The sequence below is a fragment of the Hemicordylus capensis genome, chromosome 8 (genome assembly GCF_027244095.1).
Source record: "Hemicordylus capensis ecotype Gifberg chromosome 8, rHemCap1.1.pri, whole genome shotgun sequence".
Taxonomy (NCBI): Eukaryota; Metazoa; Chordata; class Lepidosauria; order Squamata; family Cordylidae; genus Hemicordylus; species Hemicordylus capensis.
The window spans coordinates 26,964,184-26,989,805 of record NC_069664.1 but is presented as its reverse complement, the minus strand read 5'-3'; the positions used below and the strand labels follow the sequence as shown (position 1 = coordinate 26,989,805).

At 42.6% G+C, this 25,622-nt stretch overlaps 1 protein-coding gene across 6 annotated transcripts in view; it reads left to right on the top strand.

The window, feature by feature from the left end:
- The window catches only part of JHY (junctional cadherin complex regulator), a 27,499-nt gene extending 1,877 nt beyond the window's left edge, over nucleotides 1–25,622 (top strand). For 2 of the 6 annotated variants that reach the window (XM_053269572.1, XM_053269571.1), the window contains exons 2-10: nucleotides 1,535–1,585; nucleotides 1,686–1,758; nucleotides 3,787–4,226; nucleotides 6,935–7,447; nucleotides 16,152–16,820; nucleotides 17,302–17,584; nucleotides 20,554–20,634; nucleotides 23,788–23,913; nucleotides 25,178–25,622. In XM_053269572.1, coding sequence (XP_053125547.1) covers nucleotides 3,865–4,226; nucleotides 6,935–7,447; nucleotides 16,152–16,820; nucleotides 17,302–17,584; nucleotides 20,554–20,634; nucleotides 23,788–23,913; nucleotides 25,178–25,381 — 2,238 coding nt within the window. In that variant the 5' untranslated portion in view covers nucleotides 1,535–1,585; nucleotides 1,686–1,758; nucleotides 3,787–3,864 and the 3' untranslated portion in view covers nucleotides 25,382–25,622. Of the gene's footprint in view, nucleotides 1–1,060; nucleotides 1,759–3,786; nucleotides 4,227–6,934; nucleotides 7,448–16,151; nucleotides 16,821–17,301; nucleotides 17,585–20,553; nucleotides 20,635–23,787; nucleotides 23,914–25,177 lie in introns of those variants that run through there. The other 4 variants (XM_053269573.1, XM_053269570.1, XM_053269568.1 and 1 more) reach the window with 3 other exon arrangements.

Below are 25,622 nucleotides of genomic sequence, written 5' to 3'. Positions count from 1 at the left end.
ATAAATAAATAAATAGAATGTATGGCTCCCTGTCCTCAAAGGGCTCACAAACAATCTACAAAAAGAAACATAAGAGAGACACCAGCAACAGCCACTGCAGGGATGCTGTGCTGGGAATGGACTGGGCCAGTTGCTATTTCCTTGCTAAATCAAAACAGTGGTACATATGTTGGTAACCTCCAGACTTGACTTCTGCAATGCGCTCTATGTGGGGCTGCCTTTGTACATCGCCTGGAAACTTCAGTTGGTACAGAATGCGGCGGCCAGGTTGGTTTCTGGGTAATCTCGGAGAGACCACATCACTCCTTTGCTGATAGAGCTATACTGGCTGGCAATAGGTTTCCGGGCAAAATACAAAGTGCTGGTTATAACCTATGAAGCCCTAAATGGCTTAGGCCCTGGGTATTTAAGAGAACGTCTTCTTCATTATGAGCCCCACCGCCCATTGAGGTTGTCTGGAGAGGTCTGTCTCCAGCTGCCACCAGCTCGGCTGGTGGCCACACAGGGACGGGCCTTCTCACTTGCTGCCCCCGAGACTGTGGAATTCGCTCCCTACTGAAATATGATCTTCCCCATCTCTGACAATTTGTTTAAAAGCATTTGAAAACCCACTTCTTCACCCAAGCTTTTTCAGCTTTTTAAATTTTTAGGTTTTCATCTGTGGTTGATTTTTAAATTGTTAAATTGTTTTAAGTTTTTGTATTTGTTTTAACTTGTTTTATGCTATTGTTAACAGCCCAGAGACGAAAGTTTGGGGCGGTGTACAAATTTGATAGATAGATAGATTTGTTAAATCTATTTTTAATGTTATTTGTTTGTTATTTCTCCGTGTAAACCGCCCTGAGCCATTTTTGGAAGGGCGGTATAGAAATCGAATGAATGAATGAATGTTTTAACTGTTTATTTTATTGTATTGTTTTAAATTGCTGTACACTGCCTTGGGATGTATGTGTTAGGCAGTTTATAAATACGATGGCTGAATGGATAGATGGCGGGGGGGGGGCATCTGATGGACTAGCTCAGGCTGGGGATTCCAAAGGGAAGGGGGTTGTTTGGAACAGTGGCTCAGGGCGAGTCTGAGGGGGCTCACAGGTGGGACCGGGAAGAACTGAGGGAGAGGAAGCAGCTCCGGGAGGGAGGAGAGCAAAAGGCCGGACACACTGGAGTTGATCTCCAAGGAAGACTGCTAGGGAACACGTCATGTGCCTCCGTTCAAGATGCCTCTGCGAAGCTGGGCATCCGACCCAGACCCCTCACCACCTAAGCAGTTAGTCTTCAGCAACTGACAAAACCTGCCCTGGAATCTTGAGTGCTCAGCAGTTCACCACCAGCTGCAGCAAACAGCAGAGTGGAAGGAAGAAAAACTTGGTCACTTTATTCTTAGGCTCGAGTTGTGGTGGCTCCAGGGAAGAGAGCAAGGGAATCTGGTTTTTAGGTTTGGTAGAGGATAGAATTAAGGCCTGCCATTTAAGTAATCCCTTCAACCTCTTTAGTATATTATTTGTTTTTCCCTTTTCCATCCATTCTTTAATAGCTGGCTGAAAACATTGGATTTACGGAATAAACGTTTCCATCCATCTAAAAGGTGCTATGTCTCACCAGTGATTAAATTTAAATCTTGGATATTTAAGAAGTAAGCAGTTGTATGCAAGCATACTGCTTACTAAATGTTGTCATTTCTGCAGAGGAAGCTCCATGCTAACTTTTCAAGGCCTGGTCACCCAGCTAGCGAAACAATTGTATTCATCTTGACCGTTGGTAAGCATAATAAAGTATTTCTATATTGTTAAATGAATATTTGTGTCTAGACGGTTTTCTGTAGGCCAGCAAGACAAGTAGCTCGGGGAACCTAGCTCTTAGTTCACCGCTCTTCTGCTGACCATACTGGCCACACCCCAGTAGAGGATAGTGAACGTTTCAATAACATAATAAAAATGTCTTACAACATCCATGCCTTGCTACTACCTACTACAGGACGGGTGAGACTCAAATGTGATTTTTTATTTAGTATCGTAAGATGATACAGCAGAGTTATACAAATCATAGAGGGGTGTCAGGAGACGTGTCAGGAGGGTTTTTAGGACAACGAAACACTTTGCACAACTATTAAAGAAGCCCTATGGGGGAGGAGAAAAATGGCTGGCAACCTGCCTCAGAGGACACTATCTGCCCCGCAGGATCAGCTCCAGGTTTCAGGGGGCCTTTGACAAGGTAGTCTCTAGTGGGCCCCCTCTCCATACAGTGGTGACTGATGTGGGTTCCTTTCATTCTTGGCATGCCAACATCAACAATACCTTCTAGGCTACAGCTGCTGCCTGCTATGTGCCCCCCACCACTATGCCCTATGCAGTTCTGCTACACTACATGGAGCAATGTATGTGGAGGGTAATATGGTGGGTGACAGCAACCAGCTTGAACACGTTGTTGTTGATGATGATGATGATGCTGGCCCACCAAGAATGAAAGAAACCCACATCTGCCTCCATAGTAAGGGGAGGGAGGCCAAAGTTCACCTAGCTGGCAGCTGTGGATTGCTGGCTGGGACCAACTCTCCCCAAGGGACTAGAACAGGTGTGGTCAGGTGTCAGCAGTGACCCACCCCCTGCCTTGTGCTGATGCTAGCCCTTCTCCCTTAAGCTCAGTGGGCCAGTGTGTCTCACCTCTGTGCTTATCTCTCACATGTTATAGGAAGAGTGTGTGTGTGTGAGTAAGTAAGTAAGTAAAAGAAAGACACCCCTGATTTTGTGGCCCGGGGAGTGGGTGGGTGGGGCTCCTAGTCTATAGCTCAACTCTTCTTCCTCGTTCTTTCGCCATGATATATGTCTGCTGTGTTCAGTTTGTATTCAGTTTCCTTGGAAGTGAGCAGACTTTGTTTGTTTTCTTCCTTGTCTTAAAATGTATATTCAGTTTTTTTTTGGCGAGACAGGTCCCTAAAGCATCCTATTATTAATGTTTTCAAAACAGCCAGTGGGCAACATCCAGACTAGTTAAGCATCATTGAAATCAATGAGACAAGTTGCTTGTGACTAATTCCAGTCCCGTTAATTTAAATGGGGACAGTCATGCCTAAGACGAAGTTGTCCATTAACATCATATTGCATTTATCATAGTAATAACATAGGAGCAATTTATCCTGTGTGAAAGGTCCACCTGAATACTGATTTCCTAAAGGCCCCCAATAGGACCCTAGAAGCAAGATGTCAGTCACGTTTTTGCTAGGAAAATCTCAGACAGAGCATAGTTAATCTGGTTACTCAAAAATTTCTTTTGATCTGAGCCCCTGACCCCTCCCTAATACCAACTGTTTAACCATAGCAAGTAAATTGTTATTTTATTTTAATACTTATTCTTCCTCCAGGCAGCCCAGAGCAGTGTATGTTTATCCCCACAACAACCCTGTGGAGTAGGTTAGGCTGAGACATGTGACTGGCCCAGAGTCATGCAGTGAATTTCGTGGCTGAATGGGGATTAGTCTCCCCATTCCTAGTTCAACACTCTTAACCACTACAACACTGGCTTGTGTTTAAAATGATTGTTTTCTTTTTAAAAACAAATCTACTCAATTAAGCAGAGGCACATTTTTAGTCAAAGATTTTTAATTAACTAATCTAGCTCAGGGACTCCCAACAACTGGTTGCCAGATGTTGTTGGACTACAACTCCCATCATCCCATGATGGAAGTTATAGTCCAATAACTTCCAGGGACCCAACATTGGAAACACCTGATCTAGCCGATAAATCAATAAAAGGGTGCTTTCCTAATGCTATCTTTCTTCCTTTCTGCAGAAGAATGGTTGCGTATATCACAGAGGCCTTTCCTCAGACGTGAAGTGTATTTTCCTGATCATTCTGATCTTTTGCAACATGAGTGCAAGCAGCCCTTTGAAAAAAGGACTGTTTCAGCCACACGTCCATTACTCCTTTCTGAAAACAGCATCTGAAGGTTTGTCTCTGAGTGAAGAAGATTTCCATTCAAGTATGCATGACTCCCCAGAGTCTGATTCTGAAAGCCTTGCTCAAGAAATACAGTATCAGTTTGAGCTTCAGAAACGGATCCATAAAAGTGAAGAGGTGGTGGGCCAGTCTTATGATGAGCTGGAAGAAGACAGCTTAGAGACAGACAGCCTGGAGGAGAAATCCCTGACCGAAGAAGAACAGTCAGAGGCAGAGGAAATTCAGACTCCAAGTGGAAGCAATTGTGGGGAGGAAAACTATAGTAAAGCAAGGTAAAAAAAATTCATTTTTAACAGACAGACATGATGGCCCAGATTCTCTATTTAAGCAAGCTAGGTTAAAAAGCCTAAAATAAGCCCTGTGGGGTCAGACCAAAGCTCCCTCTGGTCCACCAGTAGCCAGCCAGATGCTCCTGGGAGCTCAGTTTTCAAGCAGAGCATGAAGGCAACATCTCTCCCCTGTTTGTTCCCAGAGGTGAATGAACCACAGGTAGAATAAACCATAGTTTCCAGCATTTAGTTGCCATGGTTTAGATAACAGCCTGAATCAGGCCACTGTGTTCAGGAGTGCTCACACCTTAGTAAGCGTGTTTAAAATTGCAGCGAAAATTCCAGTGATTTCAAGTAACTACTTTGACTGTAGCCTTCAGGAGATGTCAAGATGTACCTGTTTATGCTAGAAATTTACAATTAAAAAGATTTTGAAGAAAGTGCCAATAGAATAGGTGGAGGGGTTTTTTGGGGGGGGGGTAGTACCTGCCTAAAATGGAAAATTTAAAAAATCCAGAGGGGCTGTTTGTCACTCTCACTTACTTTTAGAGATACATTAACTGTTCTATTCTTTGCAAATAGAAATTGGATTTGTCACACATATTGAAGCTTTAATGCTGCATAAATTTGAAATAATTGTTGTTTAAAATGATTAAATTAAGCTGAACGGGGAAAAAGGGATAAACACTTTCCATTTAACTGTCTACTTAGAAAGACAACATAGCAAAAGAGAAGCAGGCCAAATTATTCAGAACACACTTTCATATACCTTCTCAACGGGCAAAGTGGCTAGTTACTGAACATTTTATTGCAAGTGGGAAAGGATGTTAATTGTGTAGGAAACATGCTCCCATTTTAGTTGGGGGCGGGGGGTCCTGATTGAATGTGGAGCTCTTCATTAAATGGAAATTTGATTTTATGTTCTTTCAAATTATCACAGTATGTGCTCAAATGGAGTCCATTAACAGATGACAAATATCACACCATATGCCTAGGATGCAGTCTGTCTGCATCCATTACCAAGCTAGGAATTTGGAGAGGAACTCCTGCAATTGTTGTCTCCCCATGTTGCTCATAGAAGAAGGTCCATGCAACCCTTGTTCACAGGGAAAAAGAAGGTGTTGAGAGGACTCTCTTCTTGTCTGCAATTGCTTTGGTGATGGAGCTCTTCAGCCCCATTTGGATTCACTGTGGTGACCCCAGAAAGCGTGATGCAGTTGAGCCTCTGCTCTTGGATTTCAACACAATGAGCCTCTTCAGTATCATATCCTGTTATCCAAAACATTGTCATTGTTGTTTGCTAAGTATTGCATGTTTCTGGGCATGTGCCACTTTGAAACACACATCACTTGTGTATGCATATCATTTACATTCATGAATAATCCTGGCTAGGTCTAGGACCACTATAGCAACATCCTTCCACCTGCAGGAATGTTCATAGTAATTCCACGCCCCTAGTGTAACTAGTTACAGGCATTAACTGAAGTTTGATGGATTATTATAATCAGTGAGTCACACTTTGTATTACGCATACAAGAGCTGTTGCCAGGGGTTAGGCTGATAGCCTCTATAGCTCTAGTCATCCTCTCTTCTGAAGAACATCCAACTCTCATTTCATTTTCTCTAAGTTGCTCTAAAACCCGCAATTGGTTTTTTGTAGTTTTGCCTCCTGACGTCATTCAGTGCTTGAAAAGTCAATGCTGGTTCGTCACAAGAAGGGGCTCTCGAGAAGGAGTATGGGCCGGAACTGTAGTAGCACTAGTGTAGCAGCAAATTAACCAAGCAATGAACCCAGATGTCCTCCGTTCAAATCTCACATTTGTCATAGACACACTATTTTAATTATTTATTAGAGTGTTATCCCTCCTTTCCTCCAAGGTGCTTAGGGTGGGATATATACTGTACATACATAAGCTGCACCCATTTATCTTCAGAACTACCCACTGCTCCTCCTGCTGTCCTTGTGGAAGCAGGATCAATCTTCTTTTACCATGTTATTGTCATATGGATGGCTGTTTTACATTGTGGTTTTAATTCTGTCCTAATTGCTTTCACTGCATTTGTAAACCAAAGGAGGATGATTATGACAGATGCACGGCAGTATACTAAGCTAAAACAATAAACAAACAAACCCTGTTACCAAAATCCAATCTGCCCATAATTTGCTTCTAAGGGCTGAGTCACACCATCTTTTTAGTATTGCAAAATCAGTGTGTTTTTGTAGAGTGTTCAATCTGGCTCCTAAATGCATTGACACAGTGGATATGTCCAAACCCACTGCATCTTGGTTAAGCCTCGATCTCCAGTCGTGATGTGGACATGCACAGTTAAGGCAGGCTGAAATTGTTCTGTTTTATTATGTGCTGTGGTAAAATAAGACTATGAAGGAAGTTCTGGGTGGATATAGTTTGATGTTACAATAGGACTTCCAGGAACTCAGTGCATATGTAAGATCTGCTAAGACTGTCCACTGTTCGCTGTTTAACTACCATTTAAACAGTGGAGAAAGTGATTTCTATTTGGCACAGATAAAATTTTTATTTGTGTCAAATAGAAATGTAGCCCTTTTACCTACGCTTGGAAGCACTAGTACAGGTTTGTATATTTTTTGCATTGTTTGAATTACTCTTGAGAAGAGGGCTGGACTTTTGAAGAGGGCAGAAGATATTTATCTTGGTCAAAAGTTTATTTCTTTTTCTTGCTTTTATTAGTGACAAAGAAGAAATGGTGGACAGATACTCTGATCTACGATATGATCCCAATTGGAAAAATAAAGGGGTAGCAGGTTTTACTGACTTAAAGGAATCCCACCAAGAAAATGGCAAAAGCTCACCAGTCCTCTCCCTTGGTTTGACCTGCAGCCCTTCCCAGTTCAGGTTCATAGACAGGAATAATCAGCTACAGAAACAGCTGCAACGTATACCATCCATATTTGCTAAAGAGCCCTCGAACTCTTGTGAACAACCCACAAGTGTCAGCAACAGATCTGATCAACAATATAAAGACCAAGATAATTATCAGGAACGAGTCACTGTTTACCACCATAACAGCAATTGTAGTATATATAGCAATGGGTCTTCTACCTCGACTAAAGCATCGAAACGACAGCAATCAGAAAAGGACTTTGTAGTAAAGAACAAACTCACTCTGGGGCTAGCAATCCCACCACACAATTCCTATCTTCACCTCCATGGTAAGATGCAAAGGGAAGGCACCAAAGACAGGTACGTGAATGTCTCACCTATACTTAGCACATATAGAGAGCTTTAATATATATTGTTCTTACACAGGGCTCACAGTGGCCTCCCATCCAAAGAAGTGATCAGATCCATACTGCTTAGCTTTAGGAATTATGCTATCTCCTCCAATTTTCCAGGGGCCCTATGTGTTCATAGCATTTAAGTATAATAACCATTTCTATATTATTATATAGAAAAGTATTATCTTGTAATCCTTACAACAACCCTGTAAGGTAAGCACATCTATCTTAATATTTCAGCTGAGAATGTGAGGGAGCAGCTTGCCTAAGAACACTCAGTGAATTCATGGCAGAGGTGAGATTTGAACGGGTCGTTCCTAATTTATAGTTCAATCTCTTAGTCACTGTGCTACACAGACTCTGGCTTAGTGTAGTCTCCATTACAAAAGAAAGAGAGAGAGAGAATATGCCTCCATAATGTTATAATTAAGATTCTGTTATGAAAGTATTTTGGCACCCTAAAAGCTAAACAAATTTATTGTAGCATAAACTTTGTGGACTGCAGTAAATGTGTTTGTCTTTAAAGTGCAGCAACTTTGTTATTTTTTCTACAATAAACCAACACGGCTACCTGTTTGGGAATATTAATTATGTGGGGGATTATATTATATGTAAACCTGCATTAACTTCTTGACTGGAAGGTGGAAAGGATTATGTTTCCTCTAGATGGTAGTTAATTTGATTATCATTTATTAATCATTTGTCTTAAATGATACTGTCTAATCCAGGCTGATATAAACATCTGTGTACACTAGAGGGCACCAGATGAATGCCTTACCAACGGTTGGAGTCTGAACACTTCCTTCTGCCCCTTAGAAACTCAGGCTTTGCATCTGGCACAAGTGTCTGGTGACAAATATTGCTCACCTAGACTGAAACCCAATAAAGCATATGTTGCCATTTCCCCCTCTATTTACAGCTGCTGAAGAATTCTGAAGATATGACGCACATTTTTTCAGAACATGCACAGTAGGGTCATGTGATGCCTCTTATTTCACCTTCAGCACATCCTTTCTTCTAATGTGTTGCACCTTATTCAGTTTTTCAAAATCCTTTATTTTTAAACAGTCAGCAAGATAACAGATTTCAGTTTATGATGAGGGTTGCATTCACACTTCTGTTTTCCAGTAGCAGTAGCTGACTTGGGCAGGAAGCTACCTGACTTCTGTGCCGTCTTCACTGCCAACACAAAAGGATATAAGAGCTGCACAGCTAGATCGCACTAAAGGCCCATCTAGTCCCCAATTCTGTTTCCAAAAGCAGCCAGCCAATTGCTTCTGGGGAGCTCACAAATAGGGCCTGGAGGCAACAGTGCTCCCTAGTTAAGAACAGCCTTGAACATAAGAACAGCCTTCTTTAAGGTTAAGAACATAAGAACAGCCTTGCTGGATCAGGCCCAAGACCCATCTAGTCCAGTATCCTGTTTCCCACAATGGCCCACCAGATGCCTCTAGTAAGCCCACAGGCAAGAGATTAAGGCATGCCCTCTCTCCACTTCATGGAAATCTGCAAAGCCCACTACACTTCTAATTTATCAAAGCTTCACTTAGTTAGGAACCTAGGAAGCTGCCATATACAGAGTCAGACATCTAGCTCAGTATTGTCTACACAGACTGGCAGTGGCTTCTCCAAGGTGGCAGGCAGGAATCTCTCTCAGCCCTATCTTGGAGATGCTGCCAGAGAAGGAACTTGGAGCCTAGATACTCTTCCCAGAGCGGCTCCATCCCCTAAGGGGAATATCTTACAGTGCTCACATGTGGTCTCCCATTCAAATGCAACCAGGGCAGACCCTGCTTAGCTAGAGGGACAAGTCATGCTTGCTACCACAAGACCAGCTCTCCTCTCTGAGGAGTTGTCAGGGTTAAGATGATGCTGAGAGGATGCGCCAACTGGGATTTAATAAAAGACAAGTGACAGCTGCAACAAAACAAAGACACCCCAAGTCAAGGTGCAGTGCTACTGGTAGACAGTGAAATAAGTACTAATAAGTGTTCTTAACATACTCAGCTTAAGGTATCTTCTCTGAAGCGTACATTAGCTGGATGAAACAAAAAGTAGCTTAATGTTCTCTAACAGAGAGGCCATTCACACAATCAAAACTCAAGTTCTACTAGGGTTTGGGGGCTGTGTGTGCTCCCAATTTTCAGTTGTGTGGAAGCAAGGTTAGAGGAAAACCTGAGTAGAAGTGATTATGTGGAAGCAAGGTAGAAGGAAAAGCTACCCAGGTGAATTCCACAAGTGAAAATTGTGGAAATTCAAGGGTAGGAAGGAGGGAGTGCACAAGTACTGGGCTTGTTCCAGGTGTGTCAAACCATAGTTTGGCATTATATTTGAACTGATTCAATATCCAACTGATCCAACTGGCCCTGCCACTAACAAAGATCCGGTTGGTGGGGACTAGAGCCAGGGCCTTTTTGGTTGTGGCCCCTTGGCTTTAGAACGCCCTCCCTGAAGAGCTTCACCATGCTCCCTCAATGTTTTTTTTTAAAAATCTCAAAATGCACCTTTTTAAGGAGGCTTTTTAATGCTCCATTATTGTTTTGTTGAATCTGGTAGGTTCTTTAGCTTTTCATAATTTTCACTTTTAATTTGAACCTAATAATTGTGGTTTTTAATCTGACTTTAAAAAAATTGGTTGATTTTATTACTTTTATTGTATCTGTGTCTATCTTATTGTTGTGAGCCACCCTGAGCAATAGTACACTGGAGGGGCGGGGTGTAAATATTTTAAATAAATAATAAATAACCCAACAAACAGTCGTCTGTAGAGTCAGGAATGTCGCCTGAATCCTCCATGTAGCCCATGCGCTCCTTTCACCACTACCTGCAACAAAGTCCTGGTTAGGTAAAACAGCTCCATGTGCTGTTTTAATCAGGAGCTATTGCCCAACTGTGGTTTTTAAACCAGAGCTGCTGTTGTGATTTAGAAAATTTAATTTCTGTACCACTTTTCAACAATAACCATTCTCAAAGCAGTTTACAGAGCAAAAAGAATGAGAAGATGGTCCCTTGTCCCAAAGAGACTCCGTCTAAAAACAAACACAAGGGAGACACCAGTAACAGCCACTGGGGGGGTGCTATGCTGGAATGAATATTGCTAAATATAAGGGAGCCACCCTTTAACTCTGGTTTCACATCCTGGTTTAACCATGGTTTGGTCATCTGAACTGGCCCTCTGAGCTTGGAAGTCCATAATGCAAATCTCAGTCAGCATCTGAACTCACTCGGTAGCCTTGAGCAAACTAGTCTTTTTTCCCCTCAGCCCCCTCTCCATCTAAAATTTGGGTCTTGTAATACTGGCTGACTAAGGCCACCTAATGGCACAGCACGAAATGACTTGCCTAGCAAGCTTGAGCTGGCCGGTTCAAATCCCCGCTGGTACCTATACTGGGCAGCAGCAATACAGGAAGATGCTGAAAGGCATCATCCTATACTGCATGGGAGGAAGCAATGGTAAACCCCTCCTGTATTCTACCAAAGACAACCACAGGGCTCTGTGGGTGCCAGGAGTCAACACTGACTCAGCGGCACTCCTTACCTTTAATACTGGCTGACCATACCGTTGTACAGATCTGAGGGCCTTTCTACACTGTATAGAACCACAAACTACGGTTTGCAACCAGGTACACACTTGGGCAGGGAGTTGCAGCTGTCTGTGACTCTCAGATGAGTATATGCTTTGAAAACAAAAACCATAGGAGTACACCTAAAACAACATAATGTGTAAAGCAGCCCTGAGATAAGGAATCTTTGAATATTTGGAGGGAAAATGCTATATAAATGCCAATTATTGTTATGGCTATAAAATAGGTATACACCTGCGCTGCACTGTAGAAGCCTGGGTTGAAGCAAATGTTTCCCTAATTCGTATAGTATTTTCTAAAGCATCAACTTCTTTTGCAGCGCTGCCTGATTCTCTAAGAACCTGATGATGAGTTTCTTTGAGAGAAAGAGAGAAGTAGCTGGACCTATCTTGCTCAGCTGTACTCAATACGAGTTGCTTTCGTCCCTACAAACCCCTTACTTCAAAGCGAGGAACATAATGTACAATTTTTTAATGGCTCTAGACCAAGGCACTCAGACTCTCTGTGCACTGTGCCTTACCTCCGTGTAAACACCTAATCAAGATTGCCTGCGCTTCAACAATAGCAGCCAAATGCAATTCGAGAACCACAAGCCTTTGAAGTCCTTCCTGCAAAGGCCGGGTTTTCTAGTCTGGGATAATGACATGCCATGATTGCTGCCTTTGTTGTATCTTTTCAGCAGGGAAGCAATTACGGGCCTCAATTTAGCAGAATAGACATTACACAGCTTATGATGCTCAAAATGCAATTTCATTTGATCATTTTCTCAATTTGTTTGGCATTAATAGAACAGTTCGCCAAAAATAAATAAATAAAAAGCAGGTTGAAGTTGTGTCCTTTTCCTCTTTCAAAGAGATCATGCAAAAGTATGCTCTACCTGTACAGTTTGCTTGTGGTGTGCAGCAATTGGCACTACCAAAGACTCCCCCACGACACAAAATCTGTCCGTCTCCATTTACTCCAGAGGAACCAAGCTCTGGGGTGAATTCTTAATGCTTGTGAACTGTCCCACAGCGCTGGCAAGGCTGATAGTCATTAATTAGTGCTTGGATCAATGACCCAGCAGGAGTATTAAGTACATGAGCCATATATCCCTGGAGGTTTTGAGTTTGAGTTTTGCTTGGTTTCAGATTGGATAGGCTGCTCTGTGCATACTGGCACCAGGTGCACTGGAGTGGGGAAGGCAAATGGTGTCAGCCTACCAATGGCTGCCACATTGCTCCTTCATGGACCATTAAAAGCCACAGGCATTGTAATCTGGAGCACATTTTTCACCCCATAGCAAGATCTCATTTAATGAGCTTTATAGGTACAAGGAGAAAAGGGAAGTACCCACCAGTGCTAGAGGGGATGGGGGGAAAGACAAGGAGCAAAATATCAGGTTAGGCCAACGTTGTGTATAATAGATTAAAATGTTATTTAATAGAGGGTAAGATCCACGTGTCAGAAATCTTTGCTTTCTTTTCCGCCTGGCTACATCTAGTATGCTTTTAAAAATTGAAGTTTTGCTTCATAAGTGGCAATTCACTAGCCTGGATGGCTTTAAAGTGGGATTGGACAATTCATGGAGGATAGGTTTATCAATGGCTGGCTTTTTGGAGCCTCCAGATTTAGAGGCAAGAGAACTCAAAGCAGTGCCTGGGAAGCAACAGCAGGGAAAGGCTGTTGCCTTCAAGCTCTGTTTGTGGGCTTACCAAAGACATCTGGTTGACCACTGGGAGAACAAGCAGAATACTGGACTAGATGGGCCTTTGGTCTGAAACAGCAGGGCTCTTCCCTTGTTCCTCTCTTCTTATAGTCATGTACACTCTTTCAGCTACAGTCTTGATTCCTACATTCCTCTTTTATTACAGCTACCGCCAATATTATCTTACTATCAATATTACTATTACTATTACAATATTACAATATTACTATCTTGCAAAGATAGCACAGCAGTATCAGGTTGTTTTTCTAATCACGCCAGCGTGAAAGCCACATGTGTATATGAACAAGGGCACTGGGCAATTGGAAAACTTAATGTAAATTTGTCAGGTCTCCTTGTGTGCATTTTGTGATCTTTACACTGGTTCTTCAGAGATGCAGATCATATGATGTGGATTGACTTTTTTCCCCAACCAGGATGATGGTCAGGAAAGAAGGCAGCTCCTTCCCAGCGTCTTCAACAGGACAGCCTCTTGGAAGACCTCGGTACCAAGCTGCCTTGCTTATCTGGACATAAGCAGTTTAATTAGTGCACAATTACAGCTCAGGCAGAACATAAATAAGAGACAGGGACAGTTGTAATTAATTTAGCCTCCTTCTCAGAGTGCAGTGCAGTGCAAAAAGGGGTTAGGACAATATAAGGCTTAAAGGACTCATTTGGTCTCATGCTCTTAGAATAAAAGACAAATGCAGCTGTAATGTGGGCAATTGAAAATGGAGCAAGGATTTGCAAGATAAATAATCAGGGACATACTTAAAGGAACATTCAACTCTTGCTAAAGATAAAACAGATTGTGGGACAAATCATCTCACAATAAGAGAGATAAGAGCACCCAATCCCTTGCATCATTGGAAAGTTATTTTTCAGCCAAGGAAAAAATTAGTAATGAAGAGATTCTTTATTAGGACTTAAAGAATAAGCAGCTTTCTTTTTTTTTTGCCAGAGATAGGGCAGATTCACACATACATGTTTGTCATTTGATGACTGAATCATCAGTGGTTTGCATGTGTGAATGGGGATATAACTTCCATACAGAAAGCAAGTAGGGTTGTTTGACTAGGAGCGGGAAGACCTAGATTCAAATCCCCACTCAGTCATGAAGCTTACTGAGTGACTTTGAGCTAGTCACTAATCTCACAGGGTTGTTTTAAGAATAAAGTTGGGGTGGGGAGATATTTTAGACCTCCCCGAGATCCTTGTAAGCTACAAGCTTTGGTTCTGTTTATGTGCTGCTGGGTGTCTGAAATGTGACTGCTTTCAAAGCAAGTTTCATTCCTCCTATTCATGTTGGATTTTGTGCTTCTGATTTTGCTGGAGTCTCTCAAGAAGATTGTTTTGAGTTTCCAGCTGTTCACTCATTAGGAGACAGACAGAGGAAGAACATTATGCTGCAGTGGCAAAATGATACCGTTTCCTTCCTGCGACAGGAATTATTTCATTTCTTCATTTTATTGCAACCCCTAGATTAATCCAAGTGGGGAAATGATGGCTGGATCACTGCTTGGCTCCATCTCATGGTGAGACTATAGGACTCTTACATAGGAGTTGCCCTACATACAAACATTAATCATTACAGAAAAGGTCTGGCTAACAACTTATCATCTTGGCACCAGGAGCCGAGATTCCCCAGTGCTAAAGCTTTGACTGAAATATTCTGCTTTATATGTGACTTAATACCCACCATTAAGCAGTTACTCTGAGTGCATACACTCTGCCGCGAATGCAAGTGTTGCTAACAAAGGAGCCCTGGTGAGACCGGAGGATGAAATGGAGGAGTTCAGTGCAGACAAAGATTAAATGGATTGAGAATGGCTTTGTGCATCACCTCTGGGGAGCTCACATCTCACCTCATGAGGAGTGGCACCTGAGGCCTTAACTGGAAGTTGATAAAGCTTTAACCAAAAAAAAAAAAGCTAGAAGGATCAGACTTCTGTTCAGAATCCCTTGCCCAGTTGCACACTCCTCCTCATGCTAGAGGGGTGGGTGTACACACACCCCTCCACAGGCACCTCAGACAACATAGGTATTCCACGCGGAAACCCATGTGCACCAGGGCCAAGTCATGTAATTCTTCCCCTTGTAAAAGAGGCAGCTGCAAACTGGACTCGTGCACATTCAGGATTTTTCACAGAGAGTACACAGCAGAGGTAACTTGACACAAATGATAGTGGGAAGAGGGTGAAGTGCCCCAGTAGCTCAGGTCAGCCTTTAATTTGCTTTGAGACATGATACATTTGCAAAAAATGAATGCTAATCTTATAGGGATGTTACCAAATTAAAGCAATCTTAGTTATCATCAAAATAAGCTTTATGTGAGAGAAAAGGGGGAAATAAGATGATACTTCCAGTCTTCTCTTTTTACAGTCCTGTTTTGACAGCTGCATTTCCCTCCACTGTAATGCTTTCCAAACTATATTCTCTTTCTGAGAAGGTATTATCCCTAGTTGGGTTTTGTTTTTTGTGGTGTGTGTTTTTAAGACATAGCTGCATAGTTGCCTGGTTTATTTTAAGGTGAAATGTTACACTGGATTGTCCCAATGTGTTACAAGAAATGATACATCTGAAAAATGAAACAATTTCCCCCCATCTCAAACGTTTTTGAGAATGCAAGTTTTGTGCTGAAGAAAAGGAACTGAACAGTCCTTCAGCTTCAAAGGATGACCCACAACATACACATTTAATTTGTTCAGTTCAGATGAAGTCCAATTTTCTTCTTTTCATTACATAAATTTTTCCTTATCACATACTGTATATAGACAAATTGATAATCTCACAAATATTCCTGTTCTGAATCTGTAGTATAACATTAAATGCGAAAAATGTATGCATCGTTTACTTGCTACTTGTACACCCCACTGAGACCTAATAATGGAAAATAGATGCCTTTATCTCCAAGTCAAATGCAGCCAGGTTCGTGATCAAAAAAGTATTCTTTATCATCTACGATGCTAACTCTTTTCAAAGTATAGGCACCTCAACATCTCGTGGCTTCCCCCCACACACACACACACCGCTCCATTTCATGTTTTATACAATTGTGTTGACCAGAATAGTCACAATCAAGTTTCAACAGATGATAGTTGGCCACTCAGAGTCAAGGTAATAATATTGTGCACAAGCCAAATAGGTTTAGGGCTACTCTTGTGTGAAATGTATGCCCTGAAAAAGGAAAGTATTTTAATGTGTTTAAATCCTCAACTACAAGAAAATTTGCCAGTGTTGTACAGCCAGAGTCAAGTTTGAGTGTATACCTCAGCATTTTGAGCCTAATGATAGGGTCTCTGTATCGACCTCCATTGCATGCGAGTGTTTTCAGCACGTGAAGTGAATATGAAACTACTATCTTAAGTTTCACAATGAATCTGATTGCTCATTTTAAGCTCCTCCATACAAAGACCCTCAGATGGGCTGAATAAGCCAAGGTACATCCTGGAAAGAAAACTCAAGTTCTCTCGAGCACCCACTGGAAGCCAGCATGGAGGACATCACAATGTGTTGGAATTTGAGAACACTCAGACAAGTTCCGACTCTTATGGAGAAGTCCCTGATTTGGAGGAGGAAGGCAGATGTCCGTTGAATCACAGATTATATCCTAAGCTGCCTATCACTCCTCTCCAGCCTTTCATTGTGAATAATTCCGCAGTAGGGCAGACTAACCTGTTCCACAGGGACTCCAGCTACATTGTTCACCAGAATGGCAAGGAAACTAACACGAGCTTGGCTTTTGCTAGGAATCCTCTCCAGTCAAGTTCATATCAAAACTTTCCTGGACTTCCTTCACCATGTTCTAGTGAAAAGAACAAGCAATACCAACACAATCCTAAACACACTTCCGGATATCGCCAGCAATATCCATATAGATGTACCATTTCAGAGCCCCAGTCTGTCTCCAGATATGGCACGTCTCAGAAGCCCTTAGGACAAAAATGCTTTTCCTATTTGTACAATGCTGCTCTTCAACAGCCAGGAAATACAGAAGCTTCAGCGTGGAACCCCAAAAAGATTAATACAGAGAAGACCCCTAGCAACTATGTTTCTGGTAATTCAGGGTAAGAATGCAGTTTAATGAACATTGTAAAAGGAATACAGAATGCTGAGAATCGGTGATAATGAATTATATCTCATCACCTGCTCATTTTCTGTCTATTTGAACCTGAAAATACCATGAGCCTCTAAGGCAGCCCACCTCTCATCTGTTATGACCCCAATGAGCATTTGATACTTAAATAGAACCTTCATGTATAGAGGCAGTATCCCTCCAAGTACAAAATGGAGAGGCAGACAACAGGAGAGTTCTTGCTTTGTTTGCCCTGCAGTATAGCTCAGAATTCCTTATCAGCTGCTCATTTGACCTACTAGGTCAGGGTTCCCGAACTTGGGTCCCCATATGGTGCTGATGTACAACTCCCATTATCCTTTTGGCCATTGTGGCAGAGGATGGTGGGAGTTGTTGTCCAACATCTGGGGACCCAAGGTTGGGAATCCCTGTGCTAGATGGCTCTAAAAATTATTCTTGTTTTGTTTCTTGAGGTCATCTCAGCCATCTGCTCCTGATCTGAGAAGCACCCCTTCTCCTGCCACCTGGCTCATCCAAGCAGCAGAGCATCATCATCAAGAAATCTCTCGACTGGTAGATGACCATCTTGCTGGAAGCCAGTTCACTGGTATGCTTCCGCCCATAATACAGAGGGGAGAAAGTGACTGGCAGCTCAATATGGAGAGCAGTGAAGAAAGCCAACCTGTTCTGAGCCGCAGCAATTCTGAAGGCTACCTGCTTCAGGTGGAAAAGAAGAAGGAGAAAAAGAATAGGAAGGTAAGCTGGCAGGACAACAAAAAGAGCACCTCACCTGCCATTTCTCCCCGACTGTTTGGAAGTGTGCCAATCTTTGCAGATACCAGTTAGTAACACAGCGGAGGGGAAAACATGAGAAAACCCAATGAGATATTTTCAGGTGGCTATCACAGGTTCAGAATGGTGGCAAAAGGGACAGGAATTTTATACTCCCCCACCATGATGCGAGTCAATTAGGAATGTCACCTGATTAAATAAATCATAAATAATTCCTTGGTTTAATATGCATACGAGTAAAAGCTATAGTTCTGAAGTAAAACGTATACTCTGTTCTTAAAGGATGTACTGCTGTGGGAGCAGACTTAATCTTAGAAGAGGTCTTCCCTCCTGTGTGACATAAAAGAATGCCTCTTTTAGAATGGCACTTGCCATCTGCAATTTTGAATACAGTACCATAGTCCTGGTTCCAACCCTGCAAGAAAAAATGTAGTCTTGGAAGATACCTTAAGTGACAAGGCTAACAGTGAGTGTATGATAAACACAAATTGGGCGGGGAGTATATTTGATTATTGCTAGTATCCACATTCACTGCAAATATCTGCTGCTGACATTACAGAAAGCATAATCTAGATGAATGCAGAGCACACTGTTTCTCCTTGAAACAGCTGCATTTGTGCTTCAAGGTTCCAAAATCTTTGATGGTTGCAAAATAAATTGCCACCATGGGTATCAGGACCAAACTACATATTGTATTAAATGCATTGTTTAGAGACACACTTAAAACTGATAACTTTCCTTCTGTAATAAAAAGCCACAAGGGAAAGGGTGATCCAGATCGGGACTACAGCATACATAGAGGGGGTTAAGTCCTTTCTTCCTCTGCCATATTGAAAATCCACACACACAGCCTTGAATCTGCTATTTTCAACCACTTCAGGGGCAAATAGTTTCAGGAGAGGCAAGCTTCAGCAGGAAAATGGTACAGGGAGGGATGGTTACATCCCTCACCCTTTGCTTTGAAGCCTTGATACAAAGCAGGGGCTCCTATGGTTGCTTTTTGGTTTGGTTTTATTTTGTTAAAGGTTTTTTGTTTTTGTTTTTAAGTTGCCAGTCTTATACACTTACACTGCTAGCAATGTATTTGACATCATGTGCAGTTTGGCCCAAGTCAGCCAGAAACCCAGCCACAAGTCCAAGTAAACCATTATCCTTGTCATGCCCACTTTGCTCATCAACTCAAGATCTGCCTTCTCCCACATTTTCCAAGGAAATCACCTAAAGGCCATGAACACTATAGGCTTTGTGATGCTTAAGACACAAATATTCTTGTCATTCTACTGACAAATCTGACGGGGGTTCTATTTCTTCTTATTTCCCACCTTGGTTCTTTGGAGCATGTCCAGACTGCCTACAGTAACTGTTTAATGCTGATGGAATAGTTTGTAAATATCCTTGTGTGCCCATGACAAATTGAAATCTTTAAGAAGTGAGCTTCTAGTCTCAAAGCAGACAGGCTAAGCTGAAATAATTGCAGCTCTGCACTGACTCTGGTGGCTGTTTGTGGATTGCTGCTTGACTGCTCCTGAGAAGGAGTTATCTGGATTAGAATTGTAACTGCAGGGCAGATTTCTTTTCTCCCCACCCCCCAACTCCATATTCAGACTATTGCCTTTGTCCTTCATGGGGGCAGGGACATTAGACTTCTGAAGACTTTATCAGAGAGAATTAGTGCTGGATTCTTCCCTGAAGCCAACTACTCCGATATTTGTTCTTTGTAACCCTCCCTACTCTAACTGTTCAGACGTTTTGCACAGAAATCATTGCTAGGAAGGAGTTGCCAAAGAGAGTGAGTGGGGTTGAAGATCTTACTTCTTGTTTTGCTTATCAAAACCTTGGCACAAGCCTTTCCCTAATCTCAGTTACATGAGGGTTTACTAGGCAGTCGGCAGGACTCTCACAGCTCGATTCTCTGCCATGGGGCAAACAAAAGCCTGATATTCTGCAGTTAAAGCTGCAACTTACACTACACAATCGAGGGCCAGCCATGCTTCATGGAAAGTTTAGAATCATTACATATAAACACAATTTTTCAACCTAAGAAGTTCTCCAGGTAAAAGGAATAAGAAGATGGTTCCAGAGGGTTTATGCATAGCCAAAGAGATAAGAAGATGGTTCCAGAGGGTTTACAGTCTAACACACACATAAGGGAGACACCAGCAACAACCACTGGAGGGATGCTGTATGGGGCTGAATAAGGACATTTGTTCTCCTGCTAAACAGAAGGAGAACAAATGGCCTTATTCAGCCCCATACAGCATCCCTCCAGTGGTTGTGAGCAGTGAGACACTGCTAAACAGAAGTCTTGCCACTTAAGAAGTTGCCTCTTTAGCAAGGCTTACTTTTAAAAGTAAGATCTCCCCCTTGCAACCCCTGAGTGCACCATTGGGCCTATGCAGTGACTCCAGGGCCTTCATGACATCCCTTTGGTTGCCTTTGTATTCTGTGACTCCCCTAACTCTTGAGCTGCATGGGTGAACTGCACTGCATGGGAGGAAGGGGAAAGAAACTGAGATACAACTCCATTCAGAACTCCTCTCTGCCACAAATTCAGTGGGTGGCAAGCCACCATCTCTTAGCCTCAGCCTCTCATCTGAAGTATGGGGGACAGCAGTTTGGGAGCAAGGTATTTCCAAGACCACTTCCTGCAGGAACCTATCTGTTCTTTAAGAGCTGCCTTGGCTGCTGTTCTCCGGGTTCTCCCTTCATTGGGGATGATGCATGTTAAGCATCTTGCGCCCTCTAAAATGCTGTATAAATACTACACGTGACAATTAGTTTAGCACCTGTAGCTTATCTTGGCTAGGAGTTTAAGGATGAGTACCTTCTGAGTACCTTCTCCCTTCTGTTACTAGGCTCTTTGCCAAAAACATTTGTCCAAAAGGTTGTGCTGACAATGCAAGGAACAAAAATCATTTTAACTCTCTGCTCAGGGTTCTAGGACAAAAGGCTACATGAAGATGGACGTGAATCTTGGGGGCCTTGGACCCGACTACGAAACCATCAGAGAGAAAGTAAGCAGAATGTGTGGTATTCTAAAAGCTGCTGTGTGTGTTGTAAAGCTGCTCTGCCAGGGAAGTGATGGGCATAAACAGATCAGAACTTCTAAAGGACCACCACAACAAATAGTTATATACCGCTTTTCAACAAATATTTATATAACGCTTTTCAGCAAAAGTGTATAAAATCAGGAACAGTGTGGAGGGGATGGACAGGAAGAAACCGCCCCCCCTCTCTCTCCTTTCTCCCAGACATGCCTCCAGCAGTGGCCAATTCCACCTAGCCTGGCTGCAGCAGAGGGACAGCCAGGCTAGTAAAGCCTTCTCCATTGGCTCAACTGGGACCAGCTACCATTTGGCTCTTCCCTTCCCACCGAAGTTTCCATCAGTGGCCATTCCACCTGGTCACCTTGAACTTAAAAACTTTGGTAGCTGAAGTGGCTCTCTTTCCTCTTCCTTTCTCTTCCCTTTTGGATCTTATCTATCAGAGTGAACATCGTTTTCTGTGCAGCAGAGGACTCACACTGCAATCATCTCAAGTCCCTGGCAAAGGACTACCTTCCAAAATGCACTGGACAGCTTTACAAGATTAAGTTAATAGAAGTCTGTCTTAGGCACTTTAAGGAAAAAATTTTCCAACTAACTTGGTTTAGTGCCTCCTCTTGTTTTGTAAAATTGATCCAGACCACATGGGTGCCTTTTCACATTTATTTAAAAAATGAAACACATGGTTGCACAGAGTGCTTTCATGATTTGGGTTCCCAGTAGCAAGCAACACTTTGTGGGTAACTCATGAACTGGACCTGTTTGCTCTATGAAATAATATTCTTCCAAACCATCAAATTGGTTGGGATGGGTGGGGTCAGACTTTTTTGGCAGACTGTGGCTTGGCTCATTTGCTTGAGCCCTTTAGCTTCTTTTAATAAACAGGCTGTGTACACCTGTTCACAGGTGAACATTCTCTTTTGACATGCCTTAATTCAGATAATGGAAGTTAACGAGGGGCAGGACAGAAGAATAGATGTGGCTGCTGTATCCTTCCATAGACTGGGGGGTTAGACTAGATGATCTTCTGCTCTGCTCTCATCCCGCCCTTCAATTCTGTTCTTCATGGGGGAAAGTGTGTCCAGAAAACTAGGGTGCATTCAAAACAGATCATATTTTCAAGCTGTAGTTTTCTTTGGCCCTCAGCAAAGGTATCCATTAGTCAATGCTCACCTGTGGAGAATTCCAATTGCAGATAAGTACACCCAAGTTTATTCTTTTCCGGCTGGTTCAAGTGTGCATTACTTTAATGCAATTGAGCTGCCCTGTGAATTCAGATGGCCCTGGCTTTATCGCAGAAGGGAAAAAATGAAAGTAAACACAGCAGAGCAAATGTATCTGTAGAGTAGCTGAATGCACATTATGCCCTGTTAGGAAACATCAGGTGTTACTGGACCAAAGAAGAGATGAGGCCAATCATCCAAGAAAGAGCCTGAAAGAAACCTCTCCCCCCAACCCCCAGTCCTTTCCTGCAGATGATTTTACAAGATTCTCTGAGCAGATACAGGACTGAACATAACCCAAGCTGCTTTTCCATCCTGATAAGACAGCAATAGAACATTTATTGCCTAGTAATATCACAGGGAGTTGCAGTGCTAAAATAATGCTACAATCAGTGCTCCAGAGCCATTTAAAAGCTGCTCCAATTTCTTCAGCCTTGTCTTAAACAAGGCAAACTGGGCAGTTCAAATTGGAATAAATAGAGAAAAGCATTACTACAAGATGCCTTTCACAATGGCAGAGATTTTGTCCAACATACATTTCAAGCATAATATGGCATTATTGACATGAAATGAGTGTATGTCAAAAGTGCAACACCAGAGTAGATAGAGTTCAAATCAGGGTGCAGATAGTTCTGTTGAGCAAGTATAAGTCTTGTTTGGAAGCACCCCAAATACATTCTATTTCAGTGTATCTTCTCTCTCTGTAGGATAAACCTCTGGGAAATAAATGCTTATGCAAAATATGCTGTAACAGCCTTTAGTGGGTGGCATCAATTGGCTAGCACCTGTCACCAGAGCACTGCCTACCCTCAGTTTGTGGATCAATTTTGCAACTAAGATGAAGGATAAATACATACATACATAAATGCTTGTCTGTTGCTTTAGAAGGATATTTTAAATTGTGGACAGCTCACCTAAAGCTTTGGAGAGGGCCTGGTGGTTGATCCAACGTACAGCTTGCTTGCTTGCATTAATGAATTAATTCAATGTCATGCAAAATGCAAAGCCGAGATAATGCTTGGCTCAGAGTATGGATGACAAAACTCACTGGTCTTCCCTTTAAACAGTTTAGCTTCACCAAACACTACCTGGGTGATCTGACCTTCCCATACACAGTAGAAAAACCCAAGAGCAGCCCTAGGTAAGACCAAAGGCCCATCAACCTCTGTAGATGTGGGCAATTGTCTTCCCCTTCTGTTGCTCACCAGCAACTGGTATTGTGATATACTGCCTCTGATCATAGCCATCATGACCAATGGCCATTGACACACCTCTATTCCTCCATTGATATGAACAATCCTCTTTTAAAAGCGTCTGAGTTGGCAGCCATCATCACTGTATTCTTTGGCAGCAAATCTGTTTATAAGACAGAGTCCTTCTTTTTGTCTGTCCTAGATCTACTACTAATCAATCAGTTCCATTGGATGATTCCAAGTTCCAGCATTGAGATAGCAAGGGGGAGTGTCTATATCCACTTTCTCCGCCTCATGTATAGTTTTTTGAACTTCTGTCATGTCCCACCTTCATCAACTTTCTTCTTAAAGAGCCTAAACCTTTCTTAGGAAAGCTTCTCCAGCTCCTCAACTATTTTGGCTGTCCTTTTCTGAACAAGAGTCGTTGTTTGCATTTCTCTCCTGCCCTTTCTCTCAGGAGTTCCAGGTAGCATTGTGCAATTGTACCCTCAAAACAGCCTTGAGAGGTAAGCTAGGCTGAGAGACCATAACTCATTCAACTCTATGGTGCTGGCAGTTACAAATTTAAAACAAAGTCTGTCTAATCAAAATCCAGTTACCAAGCCACTTTCTCTCAATATAACATACCACCACATCTTCAAGATAGTCAAGTTCTGCAATAAACTTGTTAAACAGCCCTCTTGTCACTCCTTTTTGTCTCCTGACAGTCTGAAAAGATAAAGCAGAAAAAGGAATATGCCAAGCAAATTAAGGAGCACAACATGAAGAGCATAACAAGTGCACAGAAACCACAACCAAGACCTGAGAACAAGTCATCCCTGTCAAGGCAGAAGGTAGAACAGGCAACAGCTCTTAGCAAAGCATAGAACAACTGCACAAGCAGAGAAAGAAGAGGGGTTAGATGCATTAACCTTAGATGCACCAACCTTTTGCTCAAGTTGTCAAAACATTGCAGTTCTCTTGGGCATTATCAAGTGCCTCCTCCCAAGGGGTAGCTCCCCATCATACAAGGCAGGATCTCAGAAAGCATTAGTTGCAGATTCTTTATCTTTAACAGTAATGTTGTGGAATACAGTCATGGCTGTCCCACTCATGATAGGTAGGTCTAGGCTTATGATAGCATGGCTGCTAGGGATGTGCACAGAACTGCAGCTGGGCAGTTTGAAGGCATAATAAAAGGGGCCCATAAAAGGGCCTCCGAACAGGTTTGTGCACATTGCTAATGTCAGCTTGCCATATGGAAGGCGGAAGCATGGGATGGACGCGCTCCCGTCACTACCACCCACTAGGCCCCTCAACAGGCAGGCTCATCTTCCCAGACCAACCAGTCTCCTACACCAGGCTTTTCCCTGACATGCTGTCTTCTGGCTCTAAATAGTCTCTCTGCCTACCCACAGCCCTGTAAATCCCTCCCCTGGGCGGGACTCACCCTTCTCAGCTGTGATGAGTCAGCAAGGTATGCCTTCTACGAGTAGGCCAGTCCTAGTGCCCCTTGGATTAGTTCTGCCTGCGGTCTCCCTAGTCAACATTGCTTCCACAGCCCTCCTGGGATGCTTACGGTGGTCTTGAGGCTCACAGAAACATTGTGTGCCATCCGGATTTTGACATCTGGCTTATTAGATTCCACACCATAATGGTGAATTGTGAACTGGTAAATGGTTGACTGCATTTACCTGCTGTTCTCCTATCAAAGTAGAATGGGGGGGGGGACCAATTTGCAGGAGAGACATGGCAAACAAGCAAAGGAGTGCTTAACCCTTTCCCTATCCGCAGCCACTTTTCTCCCATGTTTCCACTGCAAACTCATATCAGCAATTACAGCTGAGGGAAAAGTAACAGGGGTGAGCAGGATGTTGTAAGCAACAACTATTCCATTTCTGAAGCACTGCTCCTCCTGCCCATGCGCCTCCCCAGAAAAATCACCCCTCAGAACCCTGCTTTGCGAAGCAGTAGCTGGGTTCTAAGACATGACATGGAAGCAGATTGTGCAATCTCTCCTTCACTAGGGCTAACCTAGACAATTCCTTTCTCTGTGCCATTTGTCAGTCTGGCTTTATGGAAAAACTGTGATCTCATGTTTGGTTTGCTTGTTCTTAGGCTCTAGAATATGCTAAGAAGATCCCTAAACCAAAGGTTTACCTGTCAAGGCCACCTGAACAGGAACCTAAAGATGACCAAAGTCTGGTGCGTCCTTTAGATGGAGAGAATCTTCCTCCCATTTCATCCCTGGAATCTTTGCAGAACAGGCATGAAAAGGAGAAACAAGTCGTAGCTGCATTCAAAACCCTTCATATCGTATGAGGAGCCGAAAGTGGCAGAATCTGTAGCAGGCCTACCAGGCAACAGAGAGCTGAACTGTGTTGTTCTGCAGATGGTCTTAGCATGATAGTTGCCCGGTATCCCAAAGGACTTAAATTATGAGCTTCTGCTGTCACAAAATGGTTTTTCAAGGTGTGAAATATTTTTACTTTATCCACTCAACCTCACTTATTTTTGTCAGATTTTATTGTTGATGATTAAAGAGCTATAAATATGTAATGTT